The sequence below is a fragment of the Protopterus annectens genome, chromosome 4.part0, assembly GCF_019279795.1.
Source record: "Protopterus annectens isolate FY-2018-M chromosome 4.part0, PAN1.0, whole genome shotgun sequence".
In the NCBI taxonomy this organism is placed as follows: domain Eukaryota; kingdom Metazoa; phylum Chordata; order Ceratodontiformes; family Protopteridae; genus Protopterus; species Protopterus annectens.
Window position 1 is genome coordinate 559,113,462 of NC_056733.1, and position 25,686 is coordinate 559,139,147.

A 25,686-nucleotide genomic window follows, 5' to 3' on the forward strand; every position below is an offset into this window, starting at 1 on the left:
TGTGTGTGTGTGTGTGTGTGTGTGCACGTGTGCATACGTGCAAGAAGGAGTGCATACACCACTTCTGCATATAAGTGTACAGATAAATGTAAGAACAGTTCAGTGACTTCAAAATGCTGGCTGAAAAAGCCTTTCATCCACTTCTGTAGTCGGTGATTAACTGACAATGTAAAAGGAACATTAAGATATAAAATATATATATATATATATCTACATAAGACAGAGCCCCTCACAATCACTCTTCAAGAGGAACCTTGATGAGTGGATGGGTAACAGAAAGTTCACACCAACAGCACTACTGGATAGGGGCCAAGGGTACTAGCTGCTAGTACAAGGGTCTAGGGAACTACTAAAGGGGCGGTGAATACCACACAATGTGGCTGGGCTAATATATGCCTTCGGGCAGATAGCCCAGTACCAACCTATGAACCTATGAACCTATATGAATATTCTAAGTTCATTGTAGGATACACAAATGAGCAGAGGATGGATTTGGTACAAAAAGACCATCAATGTGCAAGATCGGGCAGAACTGGTGATTAGAAATGGAGGAATACAGTAAGGCAGGTAACAATACTGCTTTTGATTTCAAATGCCATTTTTGTAAGAAAATGATATTGCATTAAAGGTATAATACTCAGCCCTCTGAGGAACTCCTCAAAAATAATATAAGTTCACTTTTCCCTTTTAAGATGGCTGTTAATTAGCTTGTTATCCATGATGTGCATTGTTGGATGGTTTTACTACCTGTTCAAATATACAACAAAAATAAAATGGGACTATACGGAAAAAAGAAAACAACATATTTAAAAAGACAGAACAATCTAAAAGTTAAGGCTTTTTTGATCATCATGAAAAGGATTAAGGTACAATCAGAAGACAAAGTGTGAACATTTGTAGGGTTGGTACTGTATAAGGTACTGAGATGTGATCAGAATAGCACTATGGATGAAGCCAGTGAGAGTGGGAGAGTAAAATTGAGTCCCCAGCTGCTTCCCCAATATTATATATTCAACAGCAAGTTGCCAATGGCTTTAAAATGATGACAGAATGCAATGGGGAAGTATCAAATTTTGGGCAGCTTATGCAGAATAATACTTCTTAAGTCTTTGCCAAAAGAAATATCACTAGGAATACACTAAAACCCTGCAAACAGAAATCTAATTTTGCAACAGCCAAGCTATTAAATTCTGAATGTTACAGAAGCATTGAACTCAGCATTATGGGATTTGGCCTTCTAAGACTCAATCATTTTATATTATCCCTAGACTGACAAGCATTTACATCGTTTACAAATTTCAGATAGCTTCCACATAAACTGAATTGAACTATTGCATCATTTGCTTTGTACTGTGCAGAAAATAACATTTACTTTAAAGAAGAATCCAGAAGAAACAACACACTTAATGGTATGAATGATTCTCTCTCATCATGGTATCTGTTGGTATGAAATATGTAAACACTCAGCAGTTATATGCAGTGACATGTCTTGCAGAATACTTGAACTCATCAGATATAAACACCATAAAACAGTTAAAAGCAGACCGAATACATACAGCCATAGAATGCTCTGGAGACAATCTGATATTTCATGTTGTCACACAGCAATTTCAGGGGAGCCCTAGAAATGAAATTGAGAAAAATAAATATCACAAGAAGACAGCGGTTTCTGTGTAGATACACAATTTAGAGCAATTGAAGAAAATGAAAGGTCTTTGTCATTAGTGCTGTGATTAGCTATACAAACAGAAAGCATTTCGGTGAAGGACAGATGCTATAACAATCATAGCGTATGGGTGAAAGCTTTACATTTTCTTTTGTTCCTTGCTGCAATGTAAATGCTGTCATTTTATTTTCTAGCATACGGTTGTTTCATATAATTTCTGATTGCATGATATGGACTGTATATTTGCATGACTTCAAGAAGCATTATGTTTAACTTATAATGTTATGTGTTTTACATCAAAACATTTTTTACCAAATTTCCACCTCTGGTTCAATGACAAAAAGATATGAGCGAAGATGGATAATATCTCATGTACCCATCTTCCAGACAGTACAGCTTCTGAAGGTAATATAGGTAGAATGAAAAATGTACCAATTCTTAAGTTCTGTGCTTACAATTTTTTTTCTTACGTATATGCAACCTTTTTAATGCAGTCTTACAAGTACATAAAAATGTCTACACTTGGCTACAAAATGTTACTTAAACATAAGAAACATTCATAGACACGTCAGTGAACTGACATCACAAAAGATATAACTTTGCATGGAACAGTGCATTATCATGTAAAAAAACAGTGAAGTCATGATAAAGAAGCCATGAACATGATACTTTACTGGTCTGAATGCAGTACTATTTGAAATTAAAAGTGAATAACATAAAATGACAGCCTGAACATGGGAAAGACTGTGTATCCTCACTGGACAAAGTGTATGCTAGTTGAATTAAAAATACAGTATGTATTTTCATCAAATAATACGTGAATTGGCTGAAGTTTAGTGAAGCAACTGAGACTGTGGAATTCTTGAGTGTCTGAGACTGACTTTTTGAATTCCTGGTTAAACTAAAGACCAGAAGCACTGTGGCTGTGGATCACAGAATACAGGGACTAAGGGAGCTTTGTCTTTTCCCTGACTTTGTGCAATCTTGCTGTAAAAAATATATAAATAACAACACTTTTTACTATTTAGGAACCTAGTCAATGAGTTTGTGTTCAATTATTTAGATCTGAGGCATTCAGTTACAGTGCTTACTGTATCATTTATTTCAGGCATCTAAATGTAATTCTGTGAAAATGAAAAAAACAAGGCAACTACAGCCCATAGATGCTAGGAGTTAAAAAAAAAACACATGTACCTCCTGTGTCAGTTTGGGTCTTGACAGGTGTTTCAGTTTCCTCCCACATCCCAAAGACATACAGGTAGATGAAATATACTTCAAATTGATCTTAGCTGTGTGTCAGTCAATGTGCATGTGTGTGTTTATGTATCCTGCAAGGAACTGGCATTCCTCCCAGAAACTATAAGATGCACAGATGAGGAAGCAAATATATGAGTGATACTTTTCTGATATCAGGATCTATCTTCATGTGCATCCTTAACTCATTCCCTCTAATAGAGCTCAGGAAATTTGCACTGTACCTTCCAATGGGCAGAGGCTAACACTTTCGACAGAATCAAAATATGTCCACACATTTCAAACAAATGTTCATATCTCTGGAACCATAGGGATTATGAAATAAGTATAAATAGCAATCTCTTCAGCACAAACTATTTTTATAGTGGTAGTATTCTTTAGGTTCTAGGTCTTAAACCAAAATAAATAAGTCACAGTAGCCACAGTAACTATTAAATTTGTAATATTTTGTAAACAACTTACAATATCTCAGCAACCACTCAAGTTACACATGTACTGTCTGCAGCATTTTATTCATCAAGCTGAGAGCTTTCATGTGAGGCTAAGGAGTTCTGTCTGTGTTACCTGGTTGTTGAGATATTTAGAAAAATTTGAATATACACATATATATATATATATATATATATATATATATATATGGGTTCGAAATACTGAAATATTGAATTTCAGTATCTCAAGACCAAAGTGTCAAATCTGGAGTTGTGCGAATCTTCAGAATGTCGAAAATGTTGAATGCGGAAATCTCGAACCTGCAGTGGTGATGCCGCGTTTGGTAAGTGTAATTTTTTTAAGAGTTTTGGAGAGGGTTTGTGTATGTGTGAGTTGTTGGGTAGTTTTAGGTGTGGGTTAAGATAGGTAGGTAAGAGTGTGAGTGTGTAAGTGTTGAGGGTGGTCATGTTTCTATGTATGTGATGTGTGTTTCTGTAAGGGGGGTGTAGAATGTGTGGTAGTGGGTTTGCTGTCTTCCGTTTTTTAGTGCGACCTCGGAGTTAGTATAAGTGAGGGGGTTGCGGGGCATAGCAAGGGTGTGTGTGTGTGTGTGTGTGTGTGTGTGTGTGTGTGTGTGTGTGTGTGTGTGTGTGTGTGTGTGTGTGTGTGTGTGTGTGTGTAAAGTGTGTTAGTTTTGTTGTATTCATGTGTGTTGATTTGGTTTGTTGTAGTGCCGGGAGGTAGAAGTATTTGTGTTTGTGTGGTGCATTGTATTTGTGACATTTCTGGTTTTAAATTTCATGGTTTTGAGGTTTCAGGTTTATGAGTTTTTGGCTTTATAGTCTCAAGATACTGAAATTCGATATTTCAGTATTTTGGGATTAAAAGTGAATCCATATATATATATATATATATATATATATATATATATATATATATATATATATAAATATATATACACACACACACACACACACACACACACACACACACACACACATATATATATATATATATTTATATCTACTGTATATGTATATATAACAAAAACAGTTAATATCTATTTAATCTATTTACCTGTACTAAACAGAGGTCAAATATTAAAGCAGCTGAGTTTGCTATTGTGTAAGCTTTAAGATGAAATCTCTTAAAACCTTGTACATAGCATGCTTTTGGAATTATTGATGCAAATATGAACATGACTCAGAAGTAATGAGTTAAGAATCTTCTCATACTAATGATGCTCACACATTCTGCTCCTGTGCTGCCAAGTAAGATTAAATTCTCATTTCTAGAAATGTTTAACGCATTTGAGGGTTAGTTAAGGGGCTTGTAAGTTTCTATCAGCAGTGGTTACAAAACAGTAACAAGAGGCAAGTTAACAATACTGTTAACTTTAACTATGTTAAAAATATAAAAATCCATGACCAAAACACCTTAATCTCTTCATTGTCACAAGCTAACTGGCCTCCGCTTAAATATCTCTCTCTTGACCAAGTAGTTGACAATTTAAACTTCATCTTCCTTAGCATTCTTAATACCTATGCCCCCCACATAAGTAAAAGGATGAAATCTGACCTAGTTCTCCGGATAAAATCTGAAACAAAATGGATAATAAGTAAGAGAAATAATGCATGGAAAATGAAGCATACCAGATGAAATTTATCTTCACCCAAGCACATAAAAAATATATATTATATTTCTCTACAAAATTCCCAAATCAGTATCTCTAGGTCCTACTGGTCCACCTGTAGTAAACTCTTAAAACTAGGTAAAACTGCTCAGCCTAATCCCCTACTCAGATTTTCAGATTAACATATAGAATGTCACTTCAATACTAACTTCTTGGACACAGTTACTGTACCGATACATCACTCATCTCAGACTTCATCCTATTAGCCAGATTCTGAAACTATCATGTCCTGCACTCTACAGCCAGATCCAACTATAACTATTCAAAAACTTCTCAGTAAACTTAAACCCAACACTCTAGCTGCAGATGCTCTTCCTGCTAAATACCTACAGCTTTCAGCAAAACCTCTCTCTCTTATTCAATTTCCATACTGAGAAATCAGTCCATATCAGAGGTCACTGTCCCTTCCTGGACACAAAGGTGGTAAATCTACAGACGTATCTAACCACCTTTCACCTATTTCTAAAATCCTAGAAAGATATATCTATAATCAGGATCTTCAGTACCTCTTTGGCAATAATATTCTTTCATCAACACAACACACCACAGCCTTGCTATCCTTTCTCAATATTATCAACTTAGGAAGAAATGAACACAAACTTGTCTCCTCTATATACCTTGACTTCTCCAAGGCATTTGATACGGTCTCCCATCCTATGCTATTCTACACTCTCTCTTGTCTAGGTTTCTCCTCTTAACACTTAAGTAGTTTACCAGTTACCTGCCAAATAGAATACAGTGAGTTAAATGGCACTCTGCCTTTTCTACTCATTCGCCAGTATCTACTGTTTTACCCAAAGGCTCTATCCTTTGGTCCTCTGCTACCGAATCTGTTCATAAATAATATTTCTTTCGCCTCTTACCGTTCTACTTTAATCAAATAAACTGATGATGTTACACTTACACTTTATCTGATCACCACCTTGCATATCCTCACTACAATCTATTACCAAAGAATCATTCTCTTCCATTATGCTCTTAAATTCTAATAAAAATAATACTTCTAAACTATACACCATGCCCAATCTCAAGTCTTCTTCTCTATAATTCTTCTAATAACACTGCTCTTGAAATAGTATTTCAATACAAATTATTAAGTTTAACTGTAAATGGCCAGCTCAGATCTGACATTTATATACAAAATGATATTAAAAGCATTTAACATGAACTACATGTGTTTTACAGAACATCTAAATATCTCACTGAATACCCTCAAAAATCAACAGCTACAACTTACCTGCTATCTAACCTATGCTATGTTGCTTGTATTGTACTAATATAAACATATTAAAATTAAAAAAAAAATAGGGCAATGCTATAACAAAATTTCTAAATTTGCTGCAAAGATGCATAATACATGACGGCACTGTTTTGCCCTCAAAAAAAATTAACCTGCCTAGAATTCCAATGCTGTCTTTACTTCTCACAATTAACACTTGTACACAACATACTCTACTATCCTGAAAAATCACACCCTTCATAGGTTCATAGGTAGGTACTAGACTATTGGTCCTAGGGCCTATATAAGCCTAGCCAAAAAAAGGTACCCTGGCTTTCGCCACCCAAAAAAATTATTTTCCTGTGCCCCTGTCGAGTAGAGCCCCAGAGGTGATCCCTAGGGTGAATTTCCTATTTCTCATCCAATCATCAAGATTTTTCTTGAAGAGTGCTAATGATATCTGATATAGATAGGTAGCTTGTTTCAGGGAATGGGAAGTCTCTGGGACAGGAATCTAGCCCTCCAGCATGTTCTGTTTATTGTTGTGACAAGGTTTAGGTCCCTAGAGCGTGTAGCTTGGAGGGATTGGGATTTCCTTAAGTGAAACATGTCCAATAGCTCTGGGTTTGACATAGCTTTGTATGTTAGGCAGAGATCGCCTCTGAGTAGGTGATATGTGACAGTAAAGCTGAAGTTTTTTTGAGACGGCCTGCATAGGGCATCTGTTTGAGGCTGGTAATCCTCTTTGTGAGGTATTTCTGTGGCCTTTCCAGTTGTTGTAGATGTCTTGTGAGGTACATACCAAAAGGGGCGTTGTACTCTATAATGGGTCTAATGAGTGACGAGTAGAGGGGAACAATGACCTCTTTTTTCCTGGATGAGAAACCTTTTGTGATGAGGTGTGCCACATAAAAGGATTTCCTGACTACTGTGGCAATGTGATTATCAAAGGAGAGACTACTGTCCACCCGTGTCCCAAGGTCTCTTATCACACTTCGGTGTTAAGTAGACTACCACCTATATGGTAGCTCATAGCAACAGAGTTTTTACCAAAGGGGATGACAATGCACTTTTTGGCATTGAGCTTGAGGCTATGGCTTTGGCACCAGGCATCTGTCTCAGTGAGACCCCTTTGTAGGATGTCCACATTGTTAGGAGTTTCGAATATGGCTCCTAGTTTGCAGTCATCTGCGAACTTCATTAGCCAAAGACCTTCTGTGTTAGTCTGTACTTCAGAAAAGTAGATACCAAACAGGAGAGAACCCAGGACTGAACCCTGTGATACTCCACTTGTCACTGATCTGAAGTTGGATTTGGAGTCTGCTTCTTTCACAGTGTGGGCTCTGTCAGTGAGCCAGTTGGCAACCCATCTCGTGATATAGAGATTTATACCTAGTTTAGTGAATTTATCTATAATTCCAGAGTGGGGATGGTGTCAAAAGCCTTGGCGAGATCTAGATAGGCTGTGTAAACCATTTTACCCTCACCTATGGCTTTGGTGACTGCTTCAAAGACGTTTATCAGGTTTAGGAGACATGATCTGCCTTTTACAAATCCGAACTGGGTGGGGTCCAGAGTTTGGAGATTACCAATGTCTTTGTTTATAAGTTCCATGGGCTTGCAGACCAGGCTCATTAGGCTAATGGGGCGGTAGTTCCCAGGGTCCGTGGTGGCTCCCCCATTGTGGAGTGGGATAACAGTCACTGTGTACCATTCAGTGGGCACAAAGCCTGATGTGAGCTATGACTGAACATGGTGCTTAGGTGTGGAGCCAGTTCATTCTGAAGTTCGTGTAAAATGCACCCTGGGATATTGTCCAGTCCCATGGATGCTGTGTTTTTCACTTTAGAGAGTGCAGCTTTTAACTGCATAGTTGTGATTACAGGGACTCTGCATTCTTCCTTCTATAGATATGAGTCCTTTAGGGGGTAAGAGGGGGGTAAAGTTAACAATGAACCTATCTGCCAGGGTGTTGGTAATATCAGTTGGTTCTGTAACTTTCATGCCATTGTGATGTAACTCAGAGCAGATCTGGGGGTTGCCATTGAGATTCTTGACATAACTATAGAATGCTTTGTGGTTGACTTTAGAATCAGTGGTGATTTTGTTTTCATAACTAGCTTTGGAGGATTTTATGAGGGAACTCAGCTTCTTATTGAGGCTGACCAGGGAGTTCCTCCAATCATGGGATTTTACGTTTTTTTTTTGCAACAGTTTCTTTCTTCTGTTGTAGAGTTTGTTTATGGCAGGGGACCACCATATTGGCTTCCTTTTTTTGGAGGATAGCATCTTGGTTCTGTTAGGGATATCACAATCCATGCACTCGTGTAAGTGCTTATAAAGTGCATTTGTGTAGGATTCAGCAGTCGTACCTCTACTGTCCATCTGCATGGGTGTCGTGAAGTTTGCCACTTCTGTCTTAAGAAGTGTGAAGTTGGCTTTGGCGAAAATTGTTACGGTGGTTTCCCTAATGGGAGATGGGGGCAGGATGTGGATGTCTAGGGTGATTAGCTTGTGGTCAGATCTGACCAATGAGGAATTGACCTCTGGTGTGGAACACCGGTCACCCATGTTGGTAATGACCAGGTCTAGCATATTGCTTCCCCTGGTGAGGGTGTGGATAAGTTGATCCAAGGCGTTGGAATTTATAAATTCCAGAAAATGTTGAGCAAAAGAGTTGGTACATGAGTAGTTTTCCCAGTTAATGGTGGGGTAGTTGAAATCACGCATTATGAGGGTGTTGGGTTGTATCCTAATATTTTCCAGTGTATCAAGAAATGAGGAGTGGGAATCCTGGGCCATGCTGGGGGATCTGTAGCAACTTACAATTTGAATTGCGGTCTTGCCCAGAGTTAGTTGCACTTGGATAATCTCTGATGCATTATGCTGAGCAACTAGCCTGGGGGTGTGGATATCCTTAATGAATATGGACACCCCTCCGCCTTTAGTTTTTCGGTTCATCACCACATTTACATGCTCCATCAATAACTCTCCATTCTAAGGAACAAACACTGTTATTGGCAAAAACCGAGATAATACTTTTGACGACTTTGGATACATGTTAACTCATTGAAGATAGTTTTGATGAATGCAAAAAAAAATGGTTACCTGAAACCACCTTCAGCAAACATTAAAAGAAATTTTTTGCAGGGGGTAGCCTATGGGGAGGGCGGCATACCCTAGAATTATATGTACTAACTTCAAGGTCATACAACAGTAGGTGGACAAAAAAGTAGTCTTCACTGTTGGCCAACATAGTTTCAGCAAACTAATTTTGATTTATTTGTGTTTGCCGAAATTACATTCTCAGACCTGATATGTACTGACAACTTCTTATTCTACATACATATCAAGGATCTGGAACTCTCTTCCATCAAACAGATAACATCCTCTTATAATTTCAAAACCAAACTAAATGACTTTCTACATTGCTCCCAGCTCTGTCCTAGTTCTTATTCTCAAGAATAACTCCAATGTTCCCTAAATATTTCCTTAATTTCTATGACCCTGCATCCACAAACTTCAATTTTTTTTTCTTTGATATAGTCTCTCTGTCTTTGAATCTCTACTTTCACTGTTGCTCTACTTTGTCACCTTTCCCATTCAGCATAAATTTGCTCGCCAAATAACTATCCAACTTTCTTTCTACCTTTTTCTAACTTTCCTCCAACTCAGTATTATCATTCCTCATCATCCCCCTCTACTATTCACTCTAATCCTTCACATTTTATATCAAGTCAAACAATGTGCATTGTGTTAACATAATGGGCAGTGCAGTGGTACAGTGGTTAGTGTTCTCACCTCACAGCAAGAGGTTCTCCAGTTCAGTTCTTGGCTGGGGTGCCTTCTGTGCAGTGTCTGCATGTCCTTCCTGCATTCACCTGGGTTTCCTGCAGGTGCACCGGTTTCCTCCCACATTCCAAAGACATGCATCTGCAGCATTTCTCCATGGGCCTCCGCTGAAAATAGGCTCTGCCCCAGTTGGACTTTCCTGGTAAACAAATGTTAAATAAATAAAATAAACTGTATTTCCATTGTTCATTATTCTTCTTCTTTTAAAGGCATGCCCTCATTAGAATCCTACTAATATATTGCTATAGTATTCTTTTCATTGCTACTTTTTTACAGTGTAAATTCTATTTTATTGTTTTTCTCTTTTTTGTGTTTTTACAATGCAATTCTATTTCCTTTTGTTCAGTATTTTTTTTTATCTCAAGTTGATTTTTGGAGATTTTCTCCCTGGGCCTCCCCTAAAGGAAGGTCTTACATGACCCAGTTGGACTGTCCTCACAAATAAATGCAAAGCAAATAAACATACATGTTACAAATGTGGTTCTGCTTACTCAATGTGGAGTGAACACTGTTCTTTCTTTCTCTTCCATTTAGTTTAAATGATAATATTGTGGGTCACTGACTTTTTCACAGTCTATGAAAACAGTCTCAACACTTTTTTTTTAATAAAATCACTGTGTTCTTTGCCTTACTGCATGCTAATAAAAGTCTTTGATGTTCCATTTAAGTTTTCTTTAGTACAAATGAGATGAGAAGTTGATTTTGTTAAATGTTCACAGCTATAGTCATTAAAAAGTTATAGGGCATCTTTCTCCCAAACCTCTGCAATGTCTAAAAGTTAATACCTCTGTTTAGTTTCAGCTAACAGCTGGCACATCAAAAAAACCAGTAAAGCAAACAACAGCTGTTTGTTATTTTTGATAGTGGGCTAAAATGTATAGCTACATGGATAAAAGCAACACCTCACTGGCTGAAAATTAGATTTTTTTACCAGTTTGTTTATGCAGAAGACCCTGCTCTTCAGATAAAGCAATACTAAACAGCTACAGTGAAAATATTTATATTTAGGTGTTGGAAAAACCTTTTAAGCACTTTACTGATCTGACCCAGTGACAGAATCAGGACATAGAATCATGAGTAGTGATCAGCACTGAAAACTAATAAATATGATGTCTAAGACAAATTTCCTTTGTAAAACAACATGAGATATGAGTAGAAATAAAAAGGAGAAGGTTCATGATTTATGTCAGAGAAACAAGTGGAAATAAGCTGAAATGTTGAACTGCTTCTAGGTGTTAAACTACACACAGGTGATATTACATGGACACCAAAATAATTCTGAAATAAAATTAACTACATTGGAGGGTATGGTATTATTTCAAAAATACTGCAGTACCCAAGCCAATGGTGCTGTTTGTGCCTATTTTGTGGCATTGTCAAGAAAGAAAATGATCACTTTAGTCCAGTGGTCTTATCCAGTTAACCAATGTATAAAATAAAACAAAATAAGCCTGTGTTGCTCTAACCTTAAGGCTTTAGACAATCACTAAAACAAACACATATTAGAAATGTTAATTCATGAATTACAGAGTACAACATACACCCATAGTTAAGGCAGCACCAAATAAGCATTTGTCGTTGTTGAACACTGACTTGCACTGGAGGTAAACTGCTGCAATACTGGTAAAAGACATCCTGCCAATAACATAAAGAAGCATGAGGCCATTGCCAAGAACAAAGTACAACAGAAATTATAAAATGCTTTCAAAATGTTATGAAACACGATGTTTATTGCTGGTGGCCATGAATGTACTAACATTACGGGAAATCACCCTAGTGTTTAAGCTTTTATGAGACTGAAGAGCTGACATGTTTGTTTATTATACAATCACAATAGAACATTAAGTAAGAAAGCATACTCTGGAGAGTTGTAATCACACTTGCTCTTTTATTAGCAATAAACACTTTTTTTCTGGTATAGTCTTCCTGTTTTGCTAACTTAGCAGTTTTCCTATTGCAGTTATTTCATGATATACAGTGGAAAATAAAATTCAATATTAAATTAACCTAAAAAATACATGTTGTACAGGTTGCCAATTGTGTTTCTAGTACAAAAACCTAAGAGCATATATGACTGTCTTTTAACAGCAGGATTATTAGTGTATATTAACAATCAGCACCTTTAGAAAGCAAATGCACATATGCTGGTCTTCAATACACTTACTGTAATAAATGAGTTCAGTTCACATGTCTGTTGGCTAGAATATGAGGACAATTCTCAGTAAATACAGTTGCATTCCAAAAGCGGAGTACACTAACTGTTCTGTTTCTTAATAATAGGCATAAATATCTTTGGGAGCATAAGTTATAAAAAAGTAATTCCATTCTGTTCAAATATACCTATAAAATGCTTTTCTAATCATATGCAATGCCTCACTAATGCGAAAGTATAGGATATGGGGTTATAAAACATGAACAGAATAATTATTTTTGCATGGAACTTTGCCCCATGCACCCTCCATGAGGATGGGTGTATATTAAAAACTTTCATGACCACCACTAGTGTAAAAGCACAAAGATTCCTGGACTTTGTTAATACAAGGGCTCTGGAACAACTAGTGAGAGTATTCATTAGGGACAAAAACACCCCTGATTTTATTCTTACTAATATGTGTGAGTTGTGCTCCACCCCTTGTATATCATCTTCCCTCATCAGTTCAGACTATAAAACTGTTTCACTTGAAACAAAATTGAAATTTGAGATATCAGCAGCCCCTACAATCTGTAGAAAGTTTTGCAAGACAAACTTCCCTCAGACCCCAATGAGTATGTGGAAACATACACTATTAAGTTGTACCACATCAACAACTGCATAGCAGCAGCTGTAATCTGTAAGAACAAGTATAGTGCTAACCTCCAAAAACAAGCCTCAGTGGTGGAACCATAACATAAACAAACTTTATAATAAAAGGCAGATAATTATAGCCAAGTACCAGAAGAGTAACTCACAGCAGGCTAGCTCCATCATCATTAAAATAAATAAGCAACTGAGGAGTTTAATCAAAACCACCAAAGCCAAGTTTGAGTCAAAGATAGGAACCCATGCAAAGGCCAACCATAAAGCCTTCTTTAGCTATGCTCTCAAACTCAAAAGCTCTGTGCAGCAAGGTGCTAATGTGATTATGAATGATCATATCACCTCTACTGATGATGAAGACAGAGCAAACTTATTAGCTGATAGTTTCAGCTCCAACTTCACCCCCTTTCATCTTTATTATCTCACGAGATATTTTTATTTATTTTTATTTATTTTGCTTTTTCTTTTGCTTACCAAGTTTGCCCTAATGGGTTTAGTCAAAAAAACCTTTTCAGATAAGGCCCGGGGAGAACATTTTCAACATATTAACAAACATTTTAATAGAAATTCACTAATATATATTAAATAACATACATAAACAATTTTACATACATTTACTAATTAGACTGCATTCATATGAAAGTAGTTTAAACTAGTACAGTATGAAAGATATTTCTGCATTAGTAGATGTTGGCAGCTGAACATCTGAAGCAGTGTAATAGTGGGTTTGTCAGATAGATAATACATCAGTGCTTAGAAATTAAATTAACTGAGGTGAGGGAAGGAATTAGGTAGGGCAGATAATATTGATATAGTTAACAGATGGGATATAAAGCAATTTTAGAAACAATTATATATGTGGCTATCATACGGTTTATATTAGAAGTATAGAGATGGGGGTGAGCAGTGTCAGAAAATAATGTATATAGCTGTGAGAGGCTCGTAAAACTATTCAGGCATTGCTGAAGACTGGTTGTGGCATATAGGATTTTGAATGAAGAGAAATGCTTTTAAATATGACAAGCAAGTAATAATGCTCAACAAGGTGTGTGTTACTGTGGAAATATCACCTGTGGTATTGGGCCTCTACACTCCAGGAAGGGCATTATTTTCATAATAACACACCCTGGAGGGCATTATTGTTCTTAGAAAATGGGCTGTCTGTAAAATGTTTGTGTTTTACTTGTTTATTTATTTATTTTAACTATTATATATTTTTTTATATGTTTTTGATGTAAAATAGCACCTCTGCCTAAAGTTTCAGACTTGCTATAGTATATGTAAATGGAGTTGGAGGAAGCATTTTACATCCAAAACATAATACTTAAAAAAAAATCCAGATATTTATATTTTTTTGGTTCCTTACTCCAAAAATGTTTGGTTTGGTGCTAGTCATTGGGGATTGAAGTCACTAAATAATGATATACATAGCAATAATTAAAATCTGTTTCTATTTTTGAGCCTTTGCTCCCCTTTATTTTAGGCTTCATACAGATTTCTTCAGCTAAGAGGTTGAGTGGTATGCAAATCTCTTTACTGCTGCTGCCAGTGGTCGATCTCACTCACACACTCACACTTGCACTTCACAAAATGCATGCTAAGACAAATCCGATTATTCAGGGAACTATGAGCCTTTGTTCACTCTTTACTTTAAGCTTTATCCAGATATCTTGAACTAAGCGGTTGAGAGGCTTGATCCCTTTCACTCTTCAGATTCTCTGTCTCTCTCTTGTGCACAGACACACACACACACACACACACACACACACACACACACACACACACACACACACACACACACACACACACACACACACACACACACACACACACACTTTTTTTCTTTAATTTATTTTTTACACTTGATAAACAGCAAAAGTGCTGCTTAGCTGGTGCAAAATAATAGCTTGATTGACCTCTCACTCTCTTACACTCATACACTCACACATGCACACACACATAAACACATGCGTGCACACTTTTTATTTTAAATTTATTTTCTTTCCTTTTTTTTATTTTACACTCGCTAAACAGCAAAAGAGCTGCTTAGCAAGCATAAAATGATGGAGGCCGCTGGGTAACTTTCAGTCTGAGCTCCACAGTAGCTTGAGCTTGATATGATACTGTGAACCAGTGGACTCATTTTTCAGTGGGCGTTATCTTTGGATTAACACCCTGCTGGAGAACGTTCATTCTCCAATCAGCATGCAATCTACAGGTTGCCCATTCTCTAAGCTGAAGATAACAGAGGCATTTGCCCTGGAGATGTACAGGGCAGATTAGATAAAGTTTTAGTTGTATTTTAATTGAGTTTGACTTCTGAATTGATTTCAGTGACAGTGGGATGTGGTACCATAATTTAGCCATGCTATTTGAATATAAAGAGTTAACTGCAGTATTAGTTCATTCGGTTATAATGATTAGTGATTTTTATCTAGAGTGTAAAATTTTACTGGGAAAGTAGTGCTGTATTTAGTTGTTAAGGGCGGAACTATTTTCTGGCTTATAGAGAAGTCTGTTTATTGCAGTTAGGTAAGAAACAGCTATGTGATTTGGTAGTTCTAACCAGTTTAATTCTTCAAAGGCAAGGCAGTGGAATGTTTTTCTGTTAGAGTTTACTGCAAATTTAGCTAATTTATTATAACGTTGCTCAAGTATAGACAGTTGTGAGGCATGAAGTTTATGAAAATTGAGGTAGCACAGAGGAGAGATGGCAGTAAGAAAGAAGAGGTTATATGTCTTCTGGCTATGTCAGTGAGATAGGATTTTACACTGTATAATATATCCAGCTTTTGACAAGTTTTTAACCCCATATAATACATGATGGTGGAATTTCAACTGGCCATCTATGATGACACCCAGTAATTTTATATGGTTTACTTGTTCTGTCATAATGTCGTTATCACAGATGATAATGATTAGTGTTGTTTTGGTAAAGATGTATTTTGGAGTGAAAATCAGGAATTTAGTTTTTTTCAGGGTTTAGATGTAGTTGTGAATAATTTAGACACATTGCAATTGATAAGAAGGACTGTTGTGCAAAGTCTTGGAGGTCAGAGAGACATTTTTGTAGAGCAGATTAGGGTCAAGTCATCAGGATATTGAACTAGGGTAACATTTTTTGTAGCAGCGTAGAGGTCATTAATGAATATGTTGAAAGATATGGGGTCTAGTATAGATCCTTGTAGGACACCAATACTTACTGTCAAGAAGATGGGGAAATGATTTTATCAACTTCACTGCTTGTACTCTCTTTGAGAGGTAGCTAAGGAACCACTGCAGTGAAGAAGTTGGCGAGCCCTGAGAGTGACGTTTTTTTTAAGAGTTTCTGGTGGGAGATAGTATGAAAAGCTTTTGATAAGTCTATGAAGATGGTGGAGACTAGGCTTCCGGTGTTCCTGCAGATATTGACACTATTAACAAAATTCAACAATGAAGTAGTTGTGCTGTGACGAGAATGAAAGTTGATAAGTTGCACATGAATACAATTTTTAATGCTTTTGATAGGGGATATAAAATAACCACTGGCCTATAGTTTGAAAGATCTGTAATGATTCCTCTCTTGTGCAGTGGAATAATGAATGTTTTTTTTCTATCATGAAGGAACTTTATTTTCAGATATGGATTGATTTATCAGAATTGAAAATGGATATGCAATAGCATCAGCTGGTATTTTAACACATTTACCAGAAAGATTATCTGGGAAGATTTAGTGAGCTTTAACTTTTTGAAGAACTGGCCAGAAAGAGAAATGTTGAATGAGGTTTCTCAATTGAATAGAGACTTCAAGAACTTGATTAGTCCCTGGTTTGGTTAATGACTGTACAGTCTTTATAAAGTGAGTACTGAATTGGTTGGGTATGGTATCGTTTTGTTTCTGTGTGTTTGGTGTTGGCTGTGTAGCTTTTTTTTAAACAAGAAACATCTTTATTAAATGAACACGTATGACATAGGCAACCATACATTTATATAAATAAAAACAAACCACAGTGACATAATTTATCTGCATACATTATACATCACATATAATCTTTCAATGTTTTCAATAGCATGTGTACAATGCAGATGTAACTGTTGTTTTCATAACCAATTTACTCATAGGTTCATAGGTGTGTATTAGGCTAATAGCCCTAGAGCCTTTACAAGCCTATCCCATAGAAGTGCCCTGGCATTGTGCCATCCGATGTTAGTTCCCAGTGCCACTATCAAGTGGAGCCACTGGAGTGATCCTGGGGTTAACTTTCTATTTCCCATCCACTCATCAAGATTTCTCTTGAAGAGGGCCATTGATTGTCAGTCAAACATTACATAGCTCATTCAAATCCTGCCTTCTTTTACACCTCATTCCTCCCCTGTAAGTATTGTTCCCACAATTCCCATTTTTTCCTGTGTAATTTGCTCCTGATCTTTTCTATAGATCCCAATTTCAGTTATTTTATCTGTTACTATATTCACTACTTCTAGTAAAGTTGGTTTAAACTTTGATTTCCATTTTCTAGTAATTGCTTTTTTGGCAGCCACCATAATTAGACTCAGTAAGGCCTTCTATGTCTAGGCAATTCCAATTCTGTATCATAGCTCAAAAAAAATGACTTCCTTAGTTACACCAATTTGCTCACCCAGTTTCTCTGACAGAGCAGTGTACATGGAATCTTTAAAGTCTGCCAATTCATTACACTCCGAGAAAATATGTTCCCAGTTACCTCTTTCTTCTCCATCACACCTCCAACATTTGCAGTCTACCTGAGGAAAAATTATTTGCAGTTTACTTGAGGTATAAAAATACCTATGAAAACACTTCCAAGAAAAGATCCTAAATGTTCTAGACTTTGTTGCATATTTGGGAGACATACATGTATCCCCACATTGCTTTTTTTTTTTTTTTTGTGAACTGCTTATCCAGCCTCTCTTCCCAATCCTTTCTAACCTCCTCTGATTGATTCTTAAAGTTATCATGCAATATTTTGTATGCTGTACTAATTATTCCTTTTTTAACAGCAGCTTCTGTTCTAGATTCTACTAAAAACTCTAGCAGTGCTGGTATTTCACTTAGGCCTATACTATGATATCAATCCTTGATAGGGAAGGCAATCTCTATCCTGCAGTCGAAACAGGTTCTTGGCCTCTTCTCATTCTCGTACCGTTCCCTCTCTAATTATTTGCTCCCAATACCTTGGTTCTTCTGTCAGTTTTCTCCAATAAATTCCAACTCCCTCTTACCTATTGTCTGCATCCTAAATGCAGTCATGCCTATTGGCAAAATCTCAGTGTTGGCTGAGTAGCTTGTCCAAGATTTAACATTTTATTAATTTAGGTCCAGAACAGTTTTGGATTATTAGGGTGTATGTTTTGATTGTTTGAATAGTAGGTTTTCTTATCTTTTGTGATAATTAGTTTTGTTATGTTTCTTAATTGTCTATATGCTAGTAAAGTAGGAACTGTTTTATTTTTTTGTCCAGACCTTCTATGCTTTCTTTGTTTCATGAGTTATTTAGTTGCTGCGGATAGCCATGCGGCAGGGATGGCTTTAACTCTTTTTATTCTGAGGAGGATTAGTATGTTTAGAAGATATTCCAGTAACTGATAACCCCACCTTCACACAGGAACATGTCCTGAATGTGCTGTCCAAGGCAAGGAATATTCATAGGTTCATAGATTAGTACTAGGCTAACTGCCCTTGTGAGCCATTTTAAGCCTAGCCAATTATCCCTTGTGAGACTCAAACCATGCACCCTGTGTTTGTAAGGCAAACACCTTAACCATTAGGCCACCATCCCAACCATATTGCATCAATGGGCCCTGTCAGTATCCCAGGATATATCTTAAATGGCATGAAGCATGATTTATCTGTGCATCTACCAACATTGCTCAACCTCAGCCTCCACACATGCTTTGTACCAAGCAAATGGAGGAGAATAACAGTCATACCCCTGTGGCGGCCTAGCTTTACCCCTGGGCCAGTAATCAAGGAGCCTGAATACTCAACACTGACACTGGTGAGAGACAGTCACTTAAAACAGGAATGAATTTTCATAGTATTTTCAAATGTAGCTCTCTGCCTCAAACACAATTTCCCCCAAGAGCACACAGGGAACATGCTCCACTGGGCGTGGCTCTCTGTCTCTCCAGATCCCAAACAAGACTCACTTTGGAGCACTGTGTCCCAATTTCAAGTAGTTGACACACCCACACCTGGACATTTAGTTTTCAACCACACACACACACACACACACACACACACACACACACACACACACACACACACACACACACACACACACACACTCCTGAGAAAGGCTGGTACAGATTTACTAGCTGTACCCCTTTTGCCCAGACTATAAGGTACCCCCGCTGCCATCAGTCAACCACTGTCCGACTCTTACAAGGGTATCCAATTATACTAACATAAATGGTAGAGTGTAACCAAAGTTTCCAGGCTTTTTGAAGTGGCAAGGGTGTCACTAAAATAAGCACAGCTACTCTCAAGACATTAAAAGTATTCTCTAAAAGACCAGCCACAATGAAAGGTATAAAAATAATAAATAATAAAATAGAAAAAAATGAGAATACTATATATCTAAGTACAATAAATACCTGAGTTTCAATCACAGGAGAAATAAAAATAACACAGTTGGACAGATTCAAACATATGCAGAAAACACTACTAAAATGAATCTCACTGTATTTCCTGACTGTTTAAAGAATAACTGTTACCTAACTAACTTAATTAATACAGCAAGGCAAGATAGGATGCTGAGATGCTTACTTCCACAAAGCATGGTGATGAGCTTCAAACTAAACTGAACTAAACAACTAACTGACTCAACCGACTGTCATAGATTTTTTTATCAGGTTCGAAAGAAAACAAAACAAGCTGCAGTCAGAGTTCCATCCTCTCAGAGCTAGTTATATAATGACATCACATTTGATTACCTGACTCTGGTACAATACACATTCAGTATTTGAAAATTATAGAACAATTTCTAAAACTTGTACGCTTCCCTTCCAGAATTCTTTGTTTAAACATAAACATTTAATCAGCTGTAATAACACTGTTAACACATTTTAACAAAAGCATCTGTACAAGTCAGTGTGATAGTCAAATGACACATTATTTACAAAACTCCAGCCAACCATGTTCCTGGCATAGATGGCATCATCACAACCCCCACATAAGGGAGGGCTATCCACTGACCCAAGTAATTATCAACCCATAAGCCTGACCATCCTCATTTGTATAGTCAAGGAAAGATTCAACATGGAATCAATTAATAAGGACATAAGAAAGTTAATCAAAGACGGGTCTTGTTTACTCACCCTAGTAGACTCATACCACCCACCTAAATCAGGCCAAAGCTTTTGACACAATATCCCACTCAGGCATAGTGGGCAAACTTACCCAACTGGGAATAAACCCCTATATTACCCACTGGATTGCCTACTGGCTGACAGACAAGACTCGGGAGGTCAGTATAGAGGAAACCACCTTGTCCAATATTCTGCTTTCATCAGGACAATAATTTAGTGCAAAGTTCCCTTTACATGTATCTGGACAGGAATATGCAACAACATGAATGCCCACAGAGGTTCCTTGCAAACAGAATATAGAGTTTAAAACATAAGTCCTACACAAACCACCTCAAAACACTGCCACCATTTTCTGTCTTACTGACCTGTGTCTGGCTTATAAGGCATACTGTGACTCTATACTGATAGACGTAATACACATCCAGAAGTCAATTTGTGTCATGAATACTTGTTCTAGGGACCTAAACCTCTTCTGTAATTTAAACAGAACAGCTTGGAGAAACAGGTACATCTCTCAGAGGTTACTACTACTCTGGAACACACTTCCTCTCCATGTAAAACAAAGTTTGTCCTAGTCCCTATTCAAGCATAATCTGGGTCTATGGATGGGAATGAGAAAATTTATCACTGGACTGCCCACTGTGCTATGTATGGTCAGAGTCAGCACCTACATGCTCTTCCTACAAAATGGTCCCTATAAATTCTCAATAGTAATCCACAGAAATAATCACTATCTCACCCAGAACTTATCACTGTCTTTTGGGTAGTATATCAATGCAGACCTTGGCACTAGGTATGAGTAATTTTAACCAATGGGATAATTGGCTAGGCATAGAATCCTCTGTCAAGGGCAGTTAACCTAGTATTCACCTATGAACTTAAGAACTGGTCCATGAATTTTATTAATCAATGACTTTCCAAGACATATTCATGCCATTTTTTAAAGGATGTTAATATGTCTCACTCCTAAAATAAATATTTCCTTCAGAAGTGGCATGGTGTCTAAAGTATGCTTGTAATTGTATACTTTTCTACAGTATCTTGATTGTAATACCCCAGTTTTGCTCTTTTGGCAGCACTTATTCATGATGATACAATCAAAAAGCATCTTATCTTCACTCCACCTTGACAAATGGCAGGAATTCAAGTTCTGCATGAATAAAAAAAATGAATTCAATGTAGAATCTGAACAAAGGATTTACTTGTGGAACAAAGCATCTTCAATCCATGCAGAGAAATTTACCTCCTGTCCCCTATGCTTGATAAATTAACACTAAGGCTGCTCTCCCCACATGGCAAAAAATTTCCCCACCTTCAAAGAAACTTAAATATTCTGTGTTTTATCACTCAGCGATATCTGCGTGAGTGATTCTCATATTTGTTGTGTATGGAACTGGTTTCTTTATCGCTCCAAATTGAACTGATCAGGAATGATTCATGGTCCTTGCACTGTAGACTCCATTTTACAGAAGACAGGATACATTAAGAAATGTAAGCCTTAAACTGAAGTGAAGCACAAATGTTAATATATGAGCTCCAGCCAATGAAACATACTCGTTCTTCCCGCCAGTCAAAAGTGATCAAGGTAGCCTAAACCATCCTGAGACAAGGCATACAGCTAGTGATCAAATCATCCCATTTCTATTAAAAAACACGTTCATTATATATACTGTTAATGCTACCTATTGGGGGGCATAATTTAAGTTATTATTTATTTATTTTATTTATTTATTTATTTAACATTTGTTAACCAGGAAAGTCCGACTGGACACAAGTCCTTTTTCAGCAAAGGTCCAGGGAGAAAAGCTCCAGTTAAAATAAAACTAATACAATAGAGATACAAGTAGAATATAATCAACACAGTAAAACAATTAACTATAGAATACAGGCACTTAGTGTGATTAGAAACATAATACTAGATATCATTTATGTCATTTGTGTTTATATGTATGACTAGTAAGAATGGCACTCATATAACATCAGCATAAGGAAACATGCTGGATAAGTCAGGAGCCATACATGGACATATCCAGTTTTTGGATAGGCGAGTTTTCAGTAAAGCTTTAAATTGTGATGAGGTTGTGGCAGATATTGTACTGGAAGGTAAACTGTTCCAGATTTTAGCTATACATTTGGAGAAGAGGGATTCCCCAGCCTGATTATTGTCAATGGAGACTTTTATCAGGGATTTATTATTAGATCGTAAAGTTCTGGTACTGGAGTATGATTATAGTAGATTTTGCAGGGCAGGCATCTTTTCTTTCTCATAGAGTAATTTATGGGCCACAGATAGTTGGTTGTAAAGTAGGAGTTGAGGAAATCCTAGCCACTTAAGCTGCCTGAGTGATATACAGTGATGTCATTTGGAGACTGAGTTGGCTGCAAATCTTGTAATTTTATTATAACATGTTTCAAGTTTTGTGAGGTCAGATTTCCTAAGTTTGGTGAGAATCGGAGATGAATACAGAAGGGTTGATTAAAGATTAAGTGTGTTTGAGCTATGGTGGCTTTAGTGTTGTTTGTGAAGTAAAGTTTATTCCTATACAGGGTACCTAGTTTTTTTGTGGACTTTTTTAATAGTATGAGCTATGTGGAAATCAAATCTCATGTTATTGTTGATTTCAACACCTAACAGCTTTGTATGGACAGTGGGTGAAATTATGGTTTTGTTGACAGATTCGATAGTGAATGTGGAGGGGGCTGCTATAGCTTTGGTAGGATGAAATAGCATACATTTTGTTTTGTTGGGATTCAGGATGAGGTGGGAGTTAGTTAGCCAGTTTTCAATTACAAGGAATGAGTTTTAGGTGAGTACTTGTAGTTCTTGAATAGTAGGGGCAGTGCAAATTACTGTGGAGTTGTCATCGTACTGAATTAGGGATGCCTGTGGAACTGAAGTACGGAAGTTATTTGTGAATAATGAGAAAAAGGAGGGGACCTAGTATACACCCCTGGGGGACACCTATGGTGGTAGGTAAAAGGGGTGATAGTTCTCCTTGCCATTGTTCTGCTGGCTGTCATCTAGTCAAGTAGTCTTGGAACCAGTCAAGTGAAGATCAGGAAAAGTTTAGTGAAGAAAGAGTGGTAAGCAGTTTGCTGTGGGAGACCATATCGAAGGCTTTTGATAGGTCTAAGAAAATAGAGGATACATATTTGTGATTACTTCTGTGTTGATTTATTGTGTTGGCGAAAGATAATAGGGCAGTGGTTGCACTGTGGTTTGGATGTAAACTATGTTTTAACTGAGTTAATAGGTTATTTGTTTGCAGGTAGTGCACGAGCTGTGTGTGGACAATTCTCTCTAACATTTTGGACAGTGGGGACAAGATAACAATAGGTCGGTAGTTTGCTAGGTCAGTACAATTACCTCTTTTGTGGAGTAGATTATGTGGGAAGTTTTCCATAAGGTTGGGATTTTGTGTTCAACTATGGATATGTTTATGAGTATAGAAACTGGATATGCTATTGCTTCGGCTGCTATTTTTAGATTTTGGGGTGGTAAATTGTCAGTGTCTGGAGTAGTAGGTTTCAGTTTAGAAAGCATTTTTGTTATTGTTTTAGGTGAGACTGGGTGGATAGAGAAGGTGGTTTCAGCTTTATTGGGAGTTGGACTGTCTAGGATTGTGGAGATTGGTTGTTTTCTGGATAGGGGTATTACTGATTCGGTAAAGTATTTGTTGAATTGGGTAGCATTGTTGTCTGTATTATTTGAGGTAGTGGGTTATGGGGTAGTTGTTTTAGCTGGCTGAAGTATGTTTTTTTATAGCTGACCAGAATTTTTGAGGATTCCTATGGTGTTTAGTATCGATATCTGTACAGTATTTTGTTTTATCTTGTTTGATTTGTTTCTTATCTTTGTTTCTGAGCTCTTGGCAGTTTTGTATGGCAGTATTAGATTTAGTTTTGTACCACTGATTCCATGCTTTATCACTTGCTATTAATAGAGACTTTGTTTCTTTCATTAGCCATAGGGCATAGTTAGATTTTACACATATGGTTCTGATAGGAGCGTCAGTATTTATAATCGAGAGGAAGGTTTTATTGAAATGATGGATAGTATCTTCCAGGGGGAGATGTTTCAGTGGTAGCCAGATGGAGTGGATTAGGAAGCTGATAAAGTTTTTGGGGTTAAATTGTTTGTAATTTTTATTTGTTTGTAAATTACTTGTTTCTTTGAGTTGATTCATTGTCTGATAATATATGTTGGGAGATGATCACTTAGGCAGTCTGGGAGACAGCCAGAGTAGAGAATGTGATGCAGTTTGTTAGTTAATTAAGCAATAACCGCCAATGTGGTGTGGTACATTGAAGATTTACCCACGGTTGGTGTGGTTTAATCATGAGGGCGAAGCCCGAGTGATTAACCAAAGCCAACCGTGGGTAAATCTTCAATATACCACAACCACAGAGTCGGTTATTGCTATTATACAATGACATTATTTAAGAAAAAAAAACCTTACTTTTCTTAAATAATGTCTTTGCATAATGGCGGATTGCTCTTCTTCCACCGGTTGTGGTATACTGATTCTGCTTTTTGATGTACTGCACATGCATATGGAACTTGCATTCCCATGCGTACCCAGTACATCAAGGCTTTGAAACGGAAGCAACGGAGAAAAGAAAGTCTCTGTTGCTCCGTTTTCTCTCTCTTTCTCTTTTTTTATTGTACAAAAAAAAAAGATTTGGGGGCAGTTCATACCAACGGAAAAAAGTCTGAATGACCGGACCTTTTTCCGTTGATATATTGTGGGATTTACAAAGGGCACTCTGGTTGGGCTGGCCAATCAGCATGCACATTTTAGAATATTAATAGGGAGGAATTGTATAATATCCAGATTAGTATGGATTGTTTATTGGATGTTCCATTTATCCGGGTAGGGCTTTGTATGAGCTGGGTAAAGCTATACAGATTAATGTGATCAGTGGGATTATGAGAGTTACAAGCTGACCAATCCATATTAAAGTCTCCTAGGATAATCGTTTCTTGGGATAGTGATTTGTCAGCCCAGGTTAGTATATTTTCCATTATAATGGTATTTTTACCAGGAGGGATGTAGGTTCCAATTAGATTGATATGTTTGTTTGAGTTCAGGTTAAATTTAGCAAGTTATGGAGTAAAAGCAAATTCAATTTGAGTTCCCCTGTGGTTTGTCAACAGCTGCTTTGTTGACATACACACACATATATGATTGTAGCTGTCAGATAACATTGTTATATGGCCATTGTCAGAGTAAATCAAAATTTATGATGATGCAGGTACTGCAATGAGTTTTCTGAACCTGTGCAATTTGGAGAAGTGGGAAGAGTAGTGTTTTTTAAGCTTTAATTTTCTCCAGATTTATGATGCTTTGACAGTGGTATATTTACAGATTAGGGGTGTAATGACACAGCTCTCATATTGCCAGGTGCAGAAGGTAAAAATGATATATCTGCCTTTCACAATGTTCTGATACAAGTTTGTGTTTTCA

The 25,686-nt window shown here is 37.0% G+C and overlaps 1 protein-coding gene across 1 annotated transcript in view; it reads right to left on the bottom strand.

The window, feature by feature from the left end:
* Positions 1 to 25,686, bottom strand: part of SGSM1 (small G protein signaling modulator 1) — a 1,353,076-nt gene that overhangs the window by 550,002 nt on the left and 777,388 nt on the right. The window contains exon 13 of the mRNA XM_044068489.1: positions 1,557 to 1,621. Coding sequence (XP_043924424.1) covers positions 1,557 to 1,621 — 65 coding nt within the window. The remainder of the gene's footprint in view (positions 1 to 1,556; positions 1,622 to 25,686) is intronic.